At 34.6% G+C, this 20,229-nt stretch overlaps 1 protein-coding gene across 1 annotated transcript; it reads right to left on the bottom strand.

Moving 5' to 3' along the window:
• Window positions 1-16,301: 16,301 nt before the first annotated feature.
• LOC127158441 (uncharacterized) lies at window positions 16,302-17,787 on the bottom strand. The gene is made up of 3 exons (XM_051101579.1): window positions 17,118-17,787; window positions 16,448-17,032; window positions 16,302-16,333 (listed from the first exon to the last, which is right to left on the bottom strand). Exons 1-3 carry the CDS (start codon window positions 17,149-17,151, stop codon window positions 16,302-16,304), a joined length of 651 nt encoding a protein of 216 aa, XP_050957536.1. The 5' UTR covers window positions 17,152-17,787.
• Between the last annotated feature and the right edge of the window lie 2,442 nt (window positions 17,788-20,229).

Below are 20,229 nucleotides of genomic sequence, written 5' to 3'. Positions count from 1 at the left end.
ACCCAGCTGGGACCTGATTTATTTTATTATTATTATTATTATTATTATTATTATTATTATTTTGGTTTTTATTCAGTTTCATCATTGAAACAAAAAAAACAAACTGCAAAAAAAAAAAAAAAAAATTATAACAGCAGAAAGAGAAAACAAAATGAACAGAAAACATACAAAAAAAAAATCCATGGCAGTTACATAAATTTGAAAAGAGAGGGTTTCAAGGTACATTTTAAGATTAGTGTTACAAAATGTAATATATAATGGTTTCTTCTGACTTACTTTTGACTTGTGAACATAAAAGTTTGCTAAGATAATTAAGAGATTTATAATATAAACCTGTTTATCAGAAAAAGAGGGGTTTTGAAAACAAAGTAAAATATCATAAAAATCTAAATTAAGGGGTTTGCTTAATTTCTTTGTTATGTCTATTTTAAAGTCAGTCCAAAATGAAATAGCATAAGGGCAATAGAAAAATAAATGTTCAATATCTGGACCTGATTATTTGCTCAGTGGCTATTGGTCAGAGAGGTGTTGTCTATGAACTAAAAGGTGAGTTTTTTGTTTAACATCCTGATCATATGATTCATTGGTCTTTTGGATATTATTAGACTAATCTGATGAATTACACACTTAACTGTGAAACGTTATTAACTTAATTGCAAATAAATATATAAATAAATACATATATGCAAATAAATATAACGTTCAAAGTTCACGAAAAAAAAAACTGCAACGCTTTATTAATAGTTAAAATAAGGTCAAAATTCAGGTCCCAGCTGGGTTCGTCACTTTTTGAGGTCCCCCTGAAACATTTCCGTTGTGGTCCGTGCTATTTGCAGCGCGTTTGTGTGATTGCAGCGCCTTCGTGTGTTTGGTTGTGTTGTGAGAATTTGCAGCTCATTTCTTTAATTTGTTGTCGTTTTTTTCTGTTTGCATGTGTTTCTTAAGTTGCAGCGCGTTGAGCTCTCTCGGCCACCGTACATTTAGCCTATATTTTAAAAACTTTATTTGAATATGGAAATTTTATTTTAAAATCTTTATTTGATTATGGCAACATGATGCCTTATTCTACAATATTTCTATTATAAAATGACACTTGTCATTATCAGCCAATCACTGTGGGTGTAGTTAGTAAACTTGTTGACATCATCCATAGCAACAAGAATATCAACAAAAATTAAAGCTTAACAGTTTAATGTGAGAAAAGAGGACATTAATATTAGTATTATAATTTTTGTTTCATTATTACATTTTGTGATCATTTATGTAATAATCATAATAAAATCAGGATTACAGTTTACAAGACATCGAAAGCAGGTGAATTTCCATTAAAAATTTGGGCAAAACTTTTGATATATTTTATAAATCTGAATTTTATGTCTACAAGGTGACATTGCGATGACATTTCCATTGCGGTTTTGCAGAATTTTCCTTTTTCAAATTGGCTGAAAAACTACCTCATGTGAGCGTAAAAAACGAGTTTTTGCAAACTTGACATGCTTCTGTTAGGCTTATTTTCAGTTTACAAATTCAATTTGCACAATTTGATGGGTAATGCGGAATGTCAAGGAAATTTGGATGAATTAATCAAAAGTAGGTCATTACAGAAATAAATGTACTACTAAATGTACTACTAATAAAATGATTAAAATCGTATTTGTAAAGAATAATCATACATTTCTTTTCTGTTTTAATTGTATTAGTAAATTCCCTTTATTTGCCAAAAAATTTAATTTGTTTAATCGTCATTAATTAAAAGATAAATTAAATGAATTCTTTATGCTTTTACTTGATAACCAAATACACAATTACACAAAACTGAATTTCTGAGAAAAATAAACATTTCACAATGCTATTGTAAGAATAAATGAAACTTATTTTTATGCATTTAAATAATTAGACATGCTAGAACACAGAATTTGGTAACAATGAAACGTAAGGTGGGCAAAAATAAAACATTTCATAGGCCCTAAACATGTCATTTTTGATCAACTTTTAATAAACTGATGTTTTTTTGTTTTTTTTTTAAGTTTTTAATTAATTAAACATCCTTTTTGATTAATACAATTTCCTTTAACCATTAAAAAGGAGTTCAGAAAAATTAAAATGCACAAAAAATTTGGAGAAAAAAACAAAAATGTGGAATTTGGAGAAAAAAAAAAATGGAATTCAGGAAAAAATAAAACGGATTTCATAGAGCCCTAAATACTGTAGCTCAGCATAAAAATCATTAAACCTATAGAAAGTCCTCATAATGATAGATGTGCCAACATGTAAAACTCATGTTACAACAAACATGTCGTAAAACTCCAAAGCTTGTTGATTGAATGTGAGAACTTGTTCGTACAAGTTGTTGAACTTGTTCGTCACTCGTTGTTATTCGTACTCGTAAATTTAAATTTACACTCGCAGCTCCGATGTGAAAAGTCGAATCTTTCGATTTGCTGACACAATGATCAAAACACCAGCAAGGACATTGATAAAATAATCCATGTGACATCAGTGGTTCAAATTTAATTTTACGAAGCTACCACAATACTTTTTGTGCGCAAAGAAAACTAAAAACAATGGCTTTATTAAACAATTCTTCTCCTCCAAATCACATATTCTACCATTATTGAGACCACAACTAATGCTTGTGCATTTCTCTGCAGGAAAACAATGTATGCGCATGTGTCGTGGTCTCCAATATGTGATCTGGAGGAGAAGAATTGTTATCAATTCTTATTACGTTTCAAGGGCCTGGGAACATTTTAGTCACACGAATGAAGTCTTAAAGGTTTGGAACGACATTAAGATGAGTAATTACTGACAATTTTAATGTTTGGGTGAACTACACTCTAAAAAATGCTGGGTTAAAAACAACCCAATTTGGGTTATTTTGGCAACCCAGCGCTGGGTAAAAAAGGGACGAACCCAACGCTGGGTTGAATTATTGACCCAGCATGCTGGGTTGCTTTTTTTATGGTTTAAAATTACTACACTGCTAGGCTAAAATGAATCCAAAATTGAGCTTGGCATTAAATCTACAAATCTTGATCATTATAAAATCACTTTAACACACACAGGATGACTATCAAAAGATAAATGTTTTATTAAAAACTACAACAAGAGAAAACATTCAAAAATAACATGCATGTGAAAAGAAAGGTACAGAGTTTATAAATGAAGCCCTGAACATCTGCTGACTATTTTGTCTGGTAAATTCTGTATATTGTATGAAACTACTGTACAAAAACACTACTTTACAATAATTATACAATTAGTTAATAGTTTCTTTTTAAACAAACTAAAAATAAAACCACAACATTAACACTGACATTATAACATTTAACACAAGCAAATGTGTAAAGTATTGTGAGCATGTGTATGAATGAGTGTGAAATCCATTTCTACTGAACAACACAGAACAAGCATTTGACATTTTGTTTTTACAGACTATACACTTACGGTTTGTTTCATAGTCCATGATCGCATACAGAAAATGCATCACTGCCAATTTTCATCATCTCTTTAAGATAATTGATGTAGTCATGAAGTCCCATCAGCTCAGCAAAGGCGTGCAACATCTTTGACATTATCCAGGGTGGCCTCCTCCTTTAAAACCACTGTTGCATTCATTTCTCCTCTTTGTCCAGCATTCATCCCAGTCACCACCTGCTCTTCATCAGTGGCCTAAAAGAGAAACACATTTAAAAAAGAAAACATTTATTTCAAATGTAACCATTTTCAAACTGAGGTGCACCAATTCTGTAGAGATAGGTAACTAGACTGTTTTATAATTTCAGCCATATTGTGTGGTTGTTTATTGTCTTTGTCTACCACAGTGCTTTAGAATACTACAGTAGCAGAAAACAGTAACATTTATTTTCTAAAACATAATTCCCATCAATCTTAAAAGAATGAAGCCTTTTATGTCTCTGGCCTTTTAACCTCTACATATAACATTCTTTTACACTTAGTCAAAAAAAAAAAATATGACCTTTACTTGCCTTAAACCACCTTTCCCTCTCTTATGAAGCAGCTGAGATGATCACCTCCTCACACAAGCAGGATTCTGTGTCATTAACTCCAAAGTTGGTTTAGGTTCTGCAATTAAAAACACAGACATCAGTGGTTTAATTAAAATATAAACAAGTCATCATACTGTTCAAAATGTGAAGCAAACAGGCAGAAGACAACAGAAACATGCATTTTCTACAAATAACCTGCATCAATCTCAAAAGAATTAAGCGCTCACCTATGTCTCTGGCTCACCTACATAAAATGTTTTTTTTACTCTTAGACAAAAAAAAAAAAAAAACTGATAGCATGACATTATGACCTTTACTTGCCTTAAACCGCCTTTCCCTCTCTTATGAAGAAGCTGGGAAGATCACCTCCTCACACAAGTATACTGTGTTGTTAACTCCAAAGTTGGTTTGAGTTCTGCAATTACAAACACAGACACCAATGGTTTAAATAAAATGTGAACAAGTCATCGTACTGTTTAAAATGTGAAGCAAACAGGCAGAAGACAACAGAAACATGTATTTTCAAAAATAACTCACATCAATCCTGAAAGAATGAAGCTCTACTATGTCTCCGGCTTTCAACATCTACAAAAAAGTAAACATTCTTTTACTACTAGTCAAAAAAATATACAATGCGGAATTAAGACATTATGACCTTTACTTGCCTTATACCGTCTTTTCGTCTCTTCTGAAGAAGCTGAGACTATCGCCTCCGCACACACACAGTCTTCCGTGTCGTTAACTCCCGCCGCGGGCACAATGAGGACACAAAGCTCAACAAGTCTGAAATATTCCATGCAAAACATTACTTTTAACAATTAAAACTTAATCAGCCTTAAAATAATTAAGCTAGTCTTCATTACACGACCCCGTTTTCTTTAGGAAACTACTTTCAATTTAATCGCTGGAGAAAAAGTTTACGAATTAACATGTAAATCGGTTAACGCTCCTCTATTAACACCTAAATCTTGTGCAAATATGACATATGAAACTCACAGACGTTGTATTAAAGCTATCTCTTCCGTTCAGTAGAAGAGGCCGTTAAGACTATTTCTGAGGCGAAAACTGCGTCAGCGTATTCTCCAATAAAAGCTCTTTTCCAACTTTTCCCGCGTTCCATTAAGTCTCAAAATACTCCCGGACACACATAATGAATGATGACTTTACATTTTTAATTTTTACTTACCGAAAATCGTCCTTCACTCGCTTCCATCTGCAGACGCTGAGAAAATGGCCGCTTCTCGCACTTTTTGACGTACGGTGGACACGACGTGCCTGCTCTCTCTCGAGTCCGCGTTCCTAACCCAGCACCGCTGGGTTATAAATTAAGACCAGTTTTAACCCAAAATTGGGTTAAATTAACCCAACTTTCTTACCCAGCGGTCTCAACCCAGCATTTGGGTTGAAAAAACAACCCAGCGTTTTTTAGAGTGTATATATATATATAGCCTAATTCAAATCGCTCCCCACACAAAATTTCATATTTATTTGTGCTCGATTTGTGCCAGAAATCCTGGTTGTAACTAAAATTCGTCTTAAATTGGATATTTAAAGGGAGAAAATTTAAGCACTTAATATGCCATTATCTATAGGAAACACGCAGCCTAAATGTAACTGCATGGCATGACTGTATTTCATAGCTAATATGGTAATTTTTTTCTCTCCCCCTTATAAACGATTATTTACCGCACTGCATAAGAAAACGAAAAAGGACATAACGGACTGTGGAAAAAGGGCTCGTAGATAAAATAGGCTTAAGCTCTAGACTACTAAATGTGTGCATGGCAGGACAAATTACCATTCATTGGAAAAAGGCTACAAGAAATTGATAGATAATACTGTACGAAATTTAATGAAAACGAATGTTTTGTTGATGTTGTGAATGCACACAAATCAGAGTAGACTTTTTGCAGTTCCGAATGATGTATCACTCTTACCTTTATTAGCAAAAATGATGGCGTAGATGTTAATTAAAAAATCTCAAGCGATATTGCCGGCGCCTCCATGTCTGCGCTGTAGCTTCCACAATCCTCATGGATTAAAATGCGCCTAAAAGCGCACATTTATATGTTGAATGCTTAAATTAATATTGTGAAATGCATTAATTGTTTTATATCTATAAATTGTATTTTAGGCAAGTCGTGTTGATTTTGAGAAGGCTAGATATGATCAGCTCACTGTCTGCTGCTGGCGGCTTGGTCGGAAAAAAAATAAACAAATGTTCCAAACATATTTCTAAAATAACTTAAAGAAACGAAAATAAATACAGCAACTTTGCCATTAAAAATATTAACGAATATTCGTGGGGAATCAATCTTTAATATTCTAATGGCACAAATCCAACAACCAAATTATAACGATTTTTTTGTTGAAGTTTGTGTTCTGCCTTGACATTTAAATTTAGTCAGTTTGAAATATGAAGTTACTGCAAACTTGGAGCTGACTAAATTTAAAATGTTAAGGCAGCATGTACACTAACTTTTTTTCAACTCTGCAGTGGCGCTAAATGGGGTGGAGAGTGAAATTTTCGTTATATTTAAAGAGAGGTCATGGTTGGTTTCTTTTAACAGCACGAACGGACACAAATCGAGCACAAAGGAATGGCAACATTTTGGAATGATTTAGATTGCATGGGGTGCAGAGTGACGTCGCTGTTCTTAAAGTTTTGTTTTCGTTATATTTAAGCAGCGGTCATAGTTAGATTATTTCTTCTAGCAGCACAAACGGGCACAAATCGAGCACGAACGAATGACACCAGTTTTGTGTGATTTAGAGGAACTGGGGTGGAGAGTGACGTCACAGCCCCGAAAATATTTTGGTTATATCTAGGGAAGGAAAACAGATACAGTGTTTATTTTAACGGCACAAACAGGCACAAATCGAGCACAAACGAACTGCGCCGGTTTGGAGCGATTTGGGCAACATGGGGTGGAAAGTGACGTCACACGGTCAAAAATATAATGTTTAATATCTTAAACACCAAACCAGCACAAACGTTCGTTTTTGCGGCACAAATCAGCACAAACGAATGGCATAGTTTTAGTCATTATTTATTTTTATGGGGTGCCAACTACACAGAGATGAAGATTTATTATGCCAGCTGCCCTCCTGTATGTGAGATGCCCTTACACAATTCACTATATGTCTTTCGCGATCCATGATGGGAATCAAAATTGGCAAATCATATATATATATACCCACTGAGCAAAAGTACGTCCAAACGACGTCATTTCAACGTCTTTGTCGGACGTTGAAATGACGTCCCCTGAAGAGCCAGAATGAAAGTTTTTACAACGTCTTTTCATGACGTCTTCTGGACGTCCAATAGTGACGTTCACAGGACGTCTCTAGAAGGTTAAAATTTAGTTCAGATCTGGTCATTATGGACGTATTTTCAACGTCTTAGAAGGTCAACTGCAGTCTCATTTAGATGTCATTTATACTGTTTCTGGACATAATATATACACTCTTAGGCTGCATTCAAGTAAAAATCATGTTTATTTTATTATAATTTTTTATTTGTACTTGTAAATAAACTTACAGACACAGTGTACAAAAACCATGAAAACATTTAAATTTTAACTTAAAATAAATGTCAATTGTAATGAATGAGTAAAAGTACGTCCAAACGACGTCATTTCAACGTCTTTGTCGGACGTTGAAATGACGTCCCCTGAAGAGCCAGAATGAAAGTTTTTACAACGTCTTTTTATGACGTCTTCTGGACGTCCAATATTGACATTCACAGGACACCTCTAGGAGGTTAAAATTTAGTTTAGATCTGGTCACTGTGGACGTATTTTCAGTGGATAACAACTGTAACAAATAACATACAAAACATACATTATGTTCACCTGTTGGAGCTGAACTGAGGGGAAAAAACGTCTAATTCTGACACAAGAGAAGTTTAAAACCTTCTGTACATACTAAAAAAAATAGTTTAGCAGTTTCAGTATCATATTAAATAAGTTTGTGATAGGCTTAATTTAAAATAAATATTGCTTGTAATGAATGGCTCGTTTTGTCGATGCCCATGTTAATGAATCAGAGGGTAAATGTGAACGCAGAAAGAACAACACAAACAATCTTTTCAACCACATTATAATCATTATTGCTGTGTAAGACATTTAAGTAACAGAAGTACTGGGATTAAAGTTTATAGTTAGGGTATAAACACTTATTTTCTACAGTAGCGATCAAAACGAAACTATCTTGTATGTATAGTAACGCTTAACCTCTTCCGCCAGGAGGTGGCGACAATTGCCCATTTAAAAAAGTATGTCATTGAATCATTCATTCAGGAAATTTCAATAGTCAAACAAGTCTTAATGAAGTGAGACACTGACTCCCTTCATTAAATGTTTTTATTATTATTATTATTATTTTGTTTAAATGAATATGTTTTTAAAAGTCTTAAGCAGTGAATAGTTTGTCAGAACCACTAGTAAATTGTTATTTTGTTTAGTTTTCCAATCTTTTTTCTCCAGAATCGTGTTCTCCAATTTATTAAAAACAAGTGGGATTTGCAATTTATCCAGAATCGTGAAGCTCTTGTTTAAATGTTGTTTATTACTGCATATTATTCCATTAAAATGGAAGTTTAATTTCATAAAGTTCAAAATACACCTAAATGTTTTTTGCATTTTGTCTTTTTCAGTTGAATAAAAGACTATTTTCCCTATATTTTAATCATTGAGGATTTCTTAAGAAAAGTTTAAAATTCTCGTCTCGTTCTCGTGAACCCAGTCTCATGTCGTCTCGTGGGATAAGTGTCTCATCACACCCCTATATATATATATATATATATATATATATATATATATATATATATATATATATATCTGTTCTGAATGGCAATTAATTTAAATTATTTGGAAAAGTGTTTGTTAAGTTTATTAACATTTGTTTTATTTATCAGTATTTACCTTATTTCTGAAAGTAACAGCAAAATGTGCCTTATACACCAATGCAACTTATGCATGTTTTTTTCCTGACCTGGTGTAACTGTCTGGAAAATATGGTAAATTAGGCCTATATTGTGCTGTATTATTACACAGTTCATATAAAATAGGGACAATTTGCACCAATAAAACAATTATATTATGTTCATTATACTCCTATCCACATTAACTTTAGCCTTAAACACTGTTATATTTATGAGGGGGTCCTTGGAAAATCTTCTTCCCTGCAAGAGGTCCCTGGCTCCAAAAACCCATGTGCTAGTGGACAGGCCTCCATATACAGCAGAGAGTCTGGTGTGGGAGGTGGAACTTCTGTCCAGGTTGACAAAACATCTCATCTCGTCTTCATGAACTGCCCTGAAAACAACATTGAAATATTAACGATTATTATTATTATAACTACAAATATAGCTTCACAATGCTCATTATGACCTCTTTGGTAAACATATGATCAGAAAAAACTGCCAGACTGATATTTAGTCTTTAGTGAATTTACTGAAAGTCTATTTTACTACAAGAACACACACTTAACACAAGATAAAGTTTTGAAAATCTTACATTATTGTGAAGTTACGTGTTTTAGTGACTAATTTAGACAATTAAAAGGGATCAACATAAATTTACCTCAGACTGTAACTTCACTGACCACTTTACTCGCAAATTAACCAACAGGGAGATATAAAAATTACAAAAAGTTGAATTTGAAATCGTCATAACACAGAACAAAATACATCTAAAGTGAAATTTAACATTAGATTGACAAAACGACGAATAAAGGTACATTTATATCGCTTACCTTCGGCTTAGCATCCGTCCGTGTCTCAGATGACCGTTAGAGACCGTTACTGTTTAAATTTCCAAATAGCAGCGTTGCGGTGTGAAGGCTGTTCGTTGGTCAAGTTGGGTCCCATCCTCTGTACGTTTTATAAAGTGTCCTTAACGTAAAATTAAATAAATTACACGACGGATCTATCGTGGTGGTTATATCTTCAGTCTTTGGTAATACACAATATCAATATCTTCCGTCTTCGCGGCTGCTTGCGCCATCACGTTTACGTCACTACGTTAATGCCCCTCACGCAAGCGCACGTTTAAATATAGATCTATTTATTAAATTAAATTTAAATGTATTTATTAAATATATTATTATTATTAAAATATATAATAAACAATAATATTGTGTTAATATTCTGTATTATTATTCAATATTTAAATATATTTATCTATTATATTTAAATCTCTTTACATCTATTTAACTTAAACTTTAACTTAACTTAATCACACACACATAGATGTAAGCGGCTGTTTCTGTCAATGTCCTAGTGAAAAATACTACACAAAAAAAAAAAAAATAATAATAATAATATTAATAATATTAATAAAATAATTAAATGGCCGCATTATGTTACTGACATGATGTTTTTATACAAATATTACACTGTTTTAACACGTAAATGTTTTATAAAAATGATATTTACATTTTTTTTAAGTCAGAACTTTGTCATGTTTAATTGTATAAAAAGTTCTTAAGTCGATTTCCTGAACCTGTTCTGCACGTTATACAGACGTCCAGGAAAACCCCTTAATAGACGTTCAAATTTTGAACTGCATATCTACGTCCAAGGGACGTCGTAGTCCGACGTCCAGATACTGTACTGGATTTGCACGTCGTGTAGAAGTACAAATATGGTCCTCGACCGACCGACGCAATATAGACGTGATCTGCACGTCGGGTGGACGTCTCATGTTTGTTGGGTATATATATATATATACTCAATCAGACTCTAAACTGCCTGCGATTGCTGTCTGAAGTTAATGTTTATTAATATTTATTTAATATATCTGACGCGAACTTCTGGAGATCGCTGGCAAGTATAATGTAACCTCACAAAAAAAAAAAAAAAAAAAAAGTATATTTTTGACACCAAAGCGCTGGCAGTTTTTTCAAGCTATTTTATATAGACAGAAAATGTTTTTATTTGACACAAACTGCCTGTGATTGCTATTATTAAAATAACAGTGATTTTTTTAACATTAACGCAGTTCAGAGACTGAGTAACAGCACACTCTACTTTCAACCTGAAGCAATCAAGTTAACCAGTTAACCAGGTGAAGGCCTCAGCTAAACCTGTAGTGCGCTCTTCCTATTCTCCAGCAGAGGGGGTTGTAGTAACAACATCCATCCCATCACACTAAGTGACCCTCGTTTAGCATTCCTCATGTTAACATTATTATTAGGAAAACAGCCCAATATGTAAATCACATACGGTCATGATCGTATGTCTGTCGTAATATCTAGACATTAAGTGTTTCTCTAGGTTTGTTATGAATGGATCAGAAGTGTAGTAGAAGAGAGACAGGCATATTAGGAAGATAATATGAGTGAGAGATGAGCAGTGAATCAGCTTCATTTACTGTAACTGAACACGAGCACACAAATGCAGTAAACCATCCAGTAATCACACATCTATTCTAACACAACTAAACAGGGAAATGTTCCACAGACCATCTTTAACTAACACTAGTGATGTTACCTTCAACAAGGATGCTCCAAAGCTTGTATCAAAAAAAGACACATTTCACATTGAAGTACTGCATCAGAGCTTGATTCGTTTTAAGAAAAGCAAGTGATCTATGACGTCTGAAGCTTCATTCACCTGAAAACCATGCGCTTGTTTCAGTATCTGGTTCAAACGAAGCGAAGCCCAGTGCTGTTTCCTTTACATTATAGTACATTTTAATGTGTTAGCATTGTTTATGAATTTATTTTTTAGTTGTAATTTATATATTGAGCTCAAAAACTTTAAAGAAAAAGTCTAAGGACTGAGGCAGAGTTCAAATAAACATATCATAGATTTCATTTATTAATTTATGTTTTATTTATTTTACTTATTTTAGTGCCAGTACACCAACATAAATAATTGACTTTGACAATGACCATTATTTATATACAATAAAATAAAACAAAGAATCATTTGTAGAAGCAGATGTGAAACCAGCGGCTGCAATGGAGCACAGCACTTTGGAAGGTGTTATTCATTTTTACTAATGGCCACAACATGAACCTTTTTCCGATACAATTGTGTTGAAAGCTTCACTAGTTCAGAACGCTTCACTTAGCCATCACTAACTAACACACAAAATATAAACCCATTTACAAGAGCAGCACTTACTCACCTCACCTGCCACCATGCTGCTGGATCCGGTTAAGAAACCAGAATGATTGTGGAATGAGCCTTTATATCTGTGCTGCAGTGCATCATGGGAAATGGGAGAAACCAAGTTTGGGGGTGTTTTAAAAGTTAGGCTCAGTTACTTCCCATAACACCCGATGTACTCAGTGCATCGTCAGAAGAATGGCATCTACGCTAATATTAGTCTGTTTCTTACTTATTCTATATTCTATTCTATATTAAAGTAATGTAACTTATTACTTTTGATTACTTTTTGATTTACTTTTCTAGATTTCTAAAATTTTTGAAACATTTAAATCAGGCAGAGTGAACCTTACAGTAGCTCTCAACACTGATTACTGTCAGACTTTTAAAATCCTTTATCACTTGAATTAAGATTATAATAAGTAAGGGATACATCTTTATTGCAATAACAACATTTATTACACAGTTGCTTGTTGAGTCCACATAACCAGGATGACCTCATCAAGAAATTGTATTGAATTGAGTTTTAATATTTTAATAGCTAACCAAATCCAAAGCTTCCACTAAGAAAAATTATCAAGCGTATAGGCCAGCGTAAGTTTTCCAGATGAGTCTGTGTTATTAGCTTTTACCAGTTGTTATGGAAGAATAACATACCTTGGAATGTGATGACTGACCAATCAGAATCAAGTATTCCGTAAAGCCGTGTAATAATTTAATTTAAAGCACAGCCACCACAAATTCAGACTCTTATTAACTTATTTTTAGATCATTTGAGATCATTCTGAGGTTAAATTCAGATTTGAAATCATAACAAGAAATAGTTTAATAGCTATGATACTGGTTTTGAAATCAAATGTTTGCATAGTTATGACAGGAAACACTGCCATATAACAACGCCCTGGAAAAAAACAATTTATCTTAAAATCTAAAGTATATGCAAAAACCCAAATAGGAAATAAAATAGTTATTGAATAAGCATGTGTCCTATTCTGCAATCAATGCAGTTTATAAAAGTAGACAATTAAATCTGTATGTGGGTGTATTTGTGTGAAATTCAGATGTAACCCCCTTTGTAATCATTAACATTTTTCAAAAGTAACTGTAATTTAATTACATATTTTTTCTCAGTAACTATAGCTAATTACAATTACATTTATTTTGTAATTAAATTATGTAATTCTGTTACATGTAACAAGCTACTCCCCAACACTGGTTATGATAGAAGTAAGTGACCAATAAATGTAAGTAATTAGAGAGAGAGATTTAATTAGGAGGATTTATTTGTGTTTTCTCTGTCTTCCGTCTGGGCTTTACACTCCCAGTAAATGGCAGGAATGCACATACAGCTGCATTGCCAGCTGTCATTAAAAAGTCAAGACAAAGCAGCTTCAAGAGGAAGTTGAAAACAGTTGTGATGATGTGAAATGAAGCCCTCTGAAACACTGAATCAACTGAAGATTCACAGAATGATTCACTCTTACATTTTTGTTTTATTTTTATTTATATAATCACTTCTATGACTACTCAGAATATAGCCTACATTCAAATTTATTTCTATATACTTGATTAAACACTGTTATACTCGTGGGCACAATATTTACAGGCAGGCAGTATCCAGGAATTAAATAAACCAAATAACGAGCCTAGGGTTCATATATATAAAAACTTCTTTTTGTTTTTGTTGACGTTAAGGTGCATTATAATATATAAACTTTATATTATAATAACTTTATTAGCTGCATTTGTTAATATTTCTGCATTGTAAAGGAATTATTCAGAATAAATGCATCAAATATGGTAAAAGTATGGTAAGTTTAAACGTGCATGCTTGTAAATCTCATTGGTTCCTTCAAATCAAGCAGGCACGGTTTTGATTCTGTTAAATCTATTTCACATGAGGGCGAGTAAATAATGACATTTTTCATTTTTCAGTGTATCTTAACAGTAACCATGAATCTAACAAAGATGAACAGAACTAAAAGTCAATACTTTTGTTGTTGTTAGGCTGCATTTAGACTTGACGTTAACATTCAATCACTGTGTCTGTGTTTGTATCACATTGGCAGTGTGGGATTGTTGTGATTTATTGATTGATCACAGTCTGGCTACGTAATCTACGTAAAGACGATCTGATCTTCTGTCTGTCTGCTGCAGGATCTGCTCTGATATGGAGGATTTTAATGTCTCGTCGCTCCCGCACACAACCAGATTCAGCTTCACACCTTCTGACAGAAGAAAATTTAAACATGTTAAATTACTGATGTAAACACCAAATATCGTCACACTATATCATCCATTGTAAAATACTGTTGTACCTTCAGCACAATCCAGGTGTCGTCCATCATTCATCTTCTCAATGTCCTCAAGCATCTGCAGAAGATCATAAGGAGAGCTGCTCGTCTGAAGACTGAAGTGTCTGTTTGCACATTTCTGAATGATTTTCTGCAGGATGTCATTGGTTTCAGTGGGCTCTCGTGTGCTGAGCACCATGGTGTGTTGATAAACGCGCTCAGAGAAAGAGAGCAGCACCTTCTCCACACGCTCTTGATCTTCTGCTGAACACGGCTCATGTTTGAGGAGCAGAACGATCACATGAGGTCCTGGATCAGACAGATGGACACACTCTCTCACTGTCTGTGTGATCTGATGATCTGAGATGTTGGTCTGGAGCAGCTGAGGACTGTTGATGATGATCACGTGTCTGTCCTTCAGTCTTCCTGCGACTCTCTCTACAACATCTGGAGGAGCTTCACTGTCAAACGCTGCTCGTCCTAATATGAAGTTTCCCACATGACTGTTTTCTGACACGCTTCAACCCAGAAGAACAATCCTCACTGCAAACAGTCAAATCAGACATTCAGTGTCCACAATCCTCACATCACACAATAACACACAGCACATGTGATATGTAACATGTTATGATTACAAGATCTTGATTTGAATCCAACATCACAGATTAAAATACCCAGAATCCACCAGCATGAGATACATTTAATCACTTGTGTTTTATTGGGGATAAATTGTTAATATCTTCCACACATAATTTAATTTATGTAGATAAAGACTTACTCATAGGAGGTTGTTCTTTGTTCATCTTCTCCTGCGAGGAGGATTGTGGATGACAATCACTGTATGAAACAAAAATCTTAGATTATTTTAGTCTTAAATTATATTTGACCTTCATCACCTTCATCACATTTGAAAAAATTATTAAAACAGCAAAACTGGTCTAAGTCAAAGTCTGAGATGCTTAGAAGTCGCATCAGAATAAATATGTTTGGAGTTTGTTGAGGAGATGAAAATAATCATTTTCATTCTCATTTTTTATTGATCATTTTAAATAAATATGCAAAAAGAAATGGATTTCTTTAGAAACGCTGTTTCTTGTAAAAAAAAAAAAAAAAAAAAAAAAAAAAAGAAAGAAAGATGTAAGCTCATTAAGCTCGTTCTCCTTGATAAAACTAAAACTGTTTGTCTCCCTTTTCTCTATTCTTTTACAAAATGGCATTTCAATTTGCATAATTTCAGCACTACATGTCAGTAAAGTCGCACTGAAGTCTCTACTGATCGCAGGAGTCCTGAGGACCGATACATTAGCAAATGTACAGTTTCTAATACATCTATTTATTCATTGAATTTTAAATGTGAAAATTTATTGGAAGAATATATATCATTTAATATTTTTAAAGTGTATTTCTTTTACCTTTTGGAGGATAGTGAATCTTAGGCTGTTCTGAAATATTTAACAGTATTTTGTATTAAATGTGTCATCTGATTTATTTTTTAATATTTGACAGGGGTGGCATAACTGGATAATAATGTGTCTTATATATTTGTCAGTGCAGAGTTTACTCTCTATTTCAATATCACCAACTATAACAAGGGAAGAAAGGAAACATCTCATTAACATTTTATACCTGAGGGTATTGAATTTACAACAGCAAAGAACTGCTTTGGATGACAGAGAAATCTGAGTTTTAAAGTGAAAGAATTGTAATCTAACATATCACCACTCTCATCCATTACATCCATCACTGACCAAATATTTCTAATTACCCAGTTCTCATAAAACAGGGATTTGTTATTCCAGACAGGAGTATTGTGAGGTGTAAAATTGTGTGTGTGCCAATTTCCAACATAATAAGACTTGTTGGTGAATGCTGATAACTTCACAGGAAGTTTGGGTAAATCAAAATCACATCTGAGAAGAAAGTGAATATCACCCAATTTACAAAAAGCTGAAGACACTGACCGTGTTAACTGATGAACAACTTCCGGTTTCAGGTCCTCCCCAAAATGATTTTCTGTTTATTACCTCGTGACAGTAAATGTGTCTCTAGTGATTGAATTTTCTTTTTCATCTCTTCAAATTTCAGCAGTTTTTCCATCTGTGCCTCCATCAGTGTCTCTGTGGAGAAACAAACACCACTATTTTCCTCAACCATCTGCTCCAGTTTCTCCATCAACACAGACACTTGTGTTTTGGGATTAATGAACTGATGTCTTCCTCCAAAAATCTGAATGACAGATTGTGTTTCTTCATTTAGTTCTGCTGTCTGATGCTCTGAATTCAGCTTTATGAGGATCATGATGTGTTTGTTGATTCTTGAGCTAAATATCCTCTGGATCTTCTCCATTTCTTCTTTGTCTTCATTATTAATTGGAGCTTCAGGAATGATGATGATGAAAACATGAACTCCAGGATGACAGAGAGACACACAGCGGTGAGTCTGACGCATCACTTCCTCCTCTGAGAGACGAATCAGAGCTGGAAGCTCCACCAGACTGATCTGACGATCTGATCTTCTGTCTGTCTGCTGCAGGATCGGCTCTGATATGGAGGATTTTAATGTCTCGTCGCTCCCACACACAACCAGATTCATCTTTTTATACTCTGGAACTGAGAACAGAACAAAATGAAAACATGTTAATTTACCAATATAAACATCAAATATTCTGTTTCTCCATTGTGAAATGCTGTGAACCTTCAGCACAACTCAGGTGTCGTCCATCATTCATCTTCACAATGTCCTCAAGCGTCTGCAGAAGATCATGAGGAGAGCTGCTCGTCTGAAGACTGAAGTGTCTGTTTGCACATTTCTGAATGATTTTCTGCAGGATGTCATTGGTTTCAGTGGCTCTCGTGTGCTGAGCACCATGGTGTGTTGATAAACGCGCTCAGAGAAAGAGAGCAGCACCTTCTCCACACGCTCTTGATCTTCTGCTGAACACGGCTCATGTTTGAGGAGCAGAACGATCACATGAGGTCCTGGATCAGACAGATGGACACACTCTCTCACTGTCTGTGTGATCTGATGATCTGAGATGTTGGTCTGGAGCAGCTGAGGACTGTTGATGATGATCACGTGTCTGTCCTTCAGTCTTCCTGCGACTCTCTCTACAACATCTGGAGGAGCTTCACTGTCAAACGCTGCTCGTCCTAATATGAAGTTTCCCACCAGACTGTTTTCAGACACGCTCGAACCCAGAAGAACAATCCTCACTGCAAACAGTCAAATCAGACATTCAGTGTCCACAATCCTCACATCACACAATAACACACAACACATGTGATATGTGACATGTTATGATGCAAATATCTTGATCTTAATCAACATCACAGATCAAAATAACCAGAATCCACCAGCAGGAGGTATGTTTACCACACATTACTTCAATATGTAGATAAAGACTTATGTTTGGAATTTGTTGATGAGATAATATGCAGAAAGAAGTGGATTTGAAACGTAAATAAAGTGCTTGAAAAAAAAATATTTTATTGAGAGAATCTAATAAAAATGTTCTTTAGAATCATTTTAAACAATGATGTGACTGTGATTTTTACCTGTGGTATCAGAGTTGACATGTTGATATTCTGTTCTCTCCTCTGTTTTTTTTTTTAGTCCCCAGCTGATCTTCATCGTCCTGTAAGAGATGTTAGTGATTTTCAAACAGTGACACAGTCTCTGATTATTCATCAATCACTGTTCTGAAGCTTTTTTTTTGTCTGTCCTTTAGTTTTCAGTTTAACTGCAGAAGCTTAAATACAGTAGCTTGAAAACATGAAGTTTGTTCTGCATGTTTCTGCTTCAGTATGTTTGTCAAGTAAACCAGAAACACTTCACAAGAGACAATGTTTCTGCTTCCAAACACTCTACACATTTTTGCTTAAGTTCTGTGACAGAAGATGAAAGTGAAGCTGATGTTACTGCTGCTCCTACAGCTATTACATTCATAAATCAACTAAAGTCATTATTTAATGTTGCACATCACAATTAAGTTTCATATAACAAACAAAAGAAGGTATATGATACCTGTATTTTGAGGTTCCATCATGTAGACTTTTCTTTCCATGTTGCTAAAATGAGAGCAGGAAGTTGTCATTTAGGTCTGACAAAAACAAAACACAACACACAACCACATCATTCTCAATGAATCCACTTCACTTGTTTGGTGTTTCCTTTTGCTCTTTTTACACTGACTATCACTCTATATAGACTAATACAATCACATACAACAATCATTTCTTCTCCTTAGGTTTGATATTTATATAAGGCTTCTCCTTTCTTGATATTTTATACATACACCATTTATGGTGATGAAAACAAATTTCCGCGCTGGTGGAAACACCACGAGACTTCACTTTCGCTTTTACTTTCGAGACCGGCTCAGAAAGCGTTTAGTGTCTCTGCCAGCAGCAGCAAATCAGCCTTTAACCCTTTCACACGTGAGTTTAAAATATTCTAGCTGAGCCCCCAGAGTGAGTTTTTTTAGGCGACCGTTATTTAGAACGTACCGCCTTATTGTTTCCATGGCGACGCGTCGTGTTTGTCACGTGACACAACGCAGCCACAATAGCGCTGTATGACACATGTATCACTTTTATATAGTTTTTCCCCCTTTTTATTATTAATATTCACAAACGTGCTCACTGTATTATGAAATATCTGATATTCCGATTCTGAAATATGTTCAAGTAAATGTATTTGGAGGTTTAAACACTTTTATAATGAGCGTGTTAGTTGATCTATGCCGAGTGATGGGCGCCGCCATGTTAGTTCGCGCTGAATCCGAGCTGTGGGATTTACAAAACGCAAATTCATCCTCTCCTCCCGAAAAACATTAAAGTAAGTCTCTGGTGAGCTTGGAGAAGAGCAGAGTAAACTTTATAGTTACCTACACAATGTGTATATGATATCAATAAAACATGTCGTCAGATAACATTTGTAAGGCTCGTTATTGAGCCTTACAAATGTCCAAAGACATCGGCGTGTATTTTGTGTATGTATTGTGTATTTTGATTTATGTGTATGTAAATGTCTGGAACCTAAAATAAGCATTTTATTGTTGAAAACACTGAATAGTTGCGATAATATGACAAGCGCTCAGCGCGTCCGATCTGGCTCAGCGCCAGCCAAAGCGCCAAAGCAGATTTGAATTCAGCGGTTGATCACGTGACGCGCTGAACGTTCGAATCACACCGGTGTGATCGTACGCTCCAGGGACCAGCCAAGAATGATCACACTGGTGTGATCGTACGCGTGAAAGGGTTAAAAAAAAGATCAGCAGAAAAGATCCGCGTTCAAGCACACGCTATAGACTGAAAATGCCACAAATGATGTATTATGAGCAAAAATTAAGGAATATTTTAAATTTTTTTCACTGAAAAAAAAAAAAAATGCATGTGATCGCGTTGGTGCCTCCATGTCGGCTTTAGCTTCCACTCTCCGCACAAATTTGGGTATGCCTCTAATAGCGCACATTTCTCTAAGTTTAACGTTGAAACTAACATTGTTACTTGAACTCTCTTTTTCCCGATAATTCTAATAAGCTGTCGGACAAGGGCCGGACTAGGAAATGCATGTGAGGCTCGTGCAGGGCTCTAATGAACATTTGTCCGAATACTTTAGTTATTATTTAATGTTTGCAACACAGAAATGTAGCCTATACCGTGTATCCTGGTCGTGAAGCTTGTTCAAACATAAAGCTTAACTTACATGAGCAGAGCTCTCTGACTCCGCGGTTGCGCGAAAGCAGGTTTAAATATTCCGATGTGATTGCGATTTCAAAGGTTTTATATGCATGGCGAAATCATCA

The sequence above is a fragment of the Labeo rohita genome, unplaced genomic scaffold (assembly GCF_022985175.1).
Source record: "Labeo rohita strain BAU-BD-2019 unplaced genomic scaffold, IGBB_LRoh.1.0 scaffold_151, whole genome shotgun sequence".
NCBI lineage: Eukaryota > Metazoa > Chordata > Actinopteri > Cypriniformes > Cyprinidae > Labeo > Labeo rohita.
Note: the sequence above shows the minus strand (reverse complement) of the source record. Positions and strands in the feature narration are given on the sequence as shown.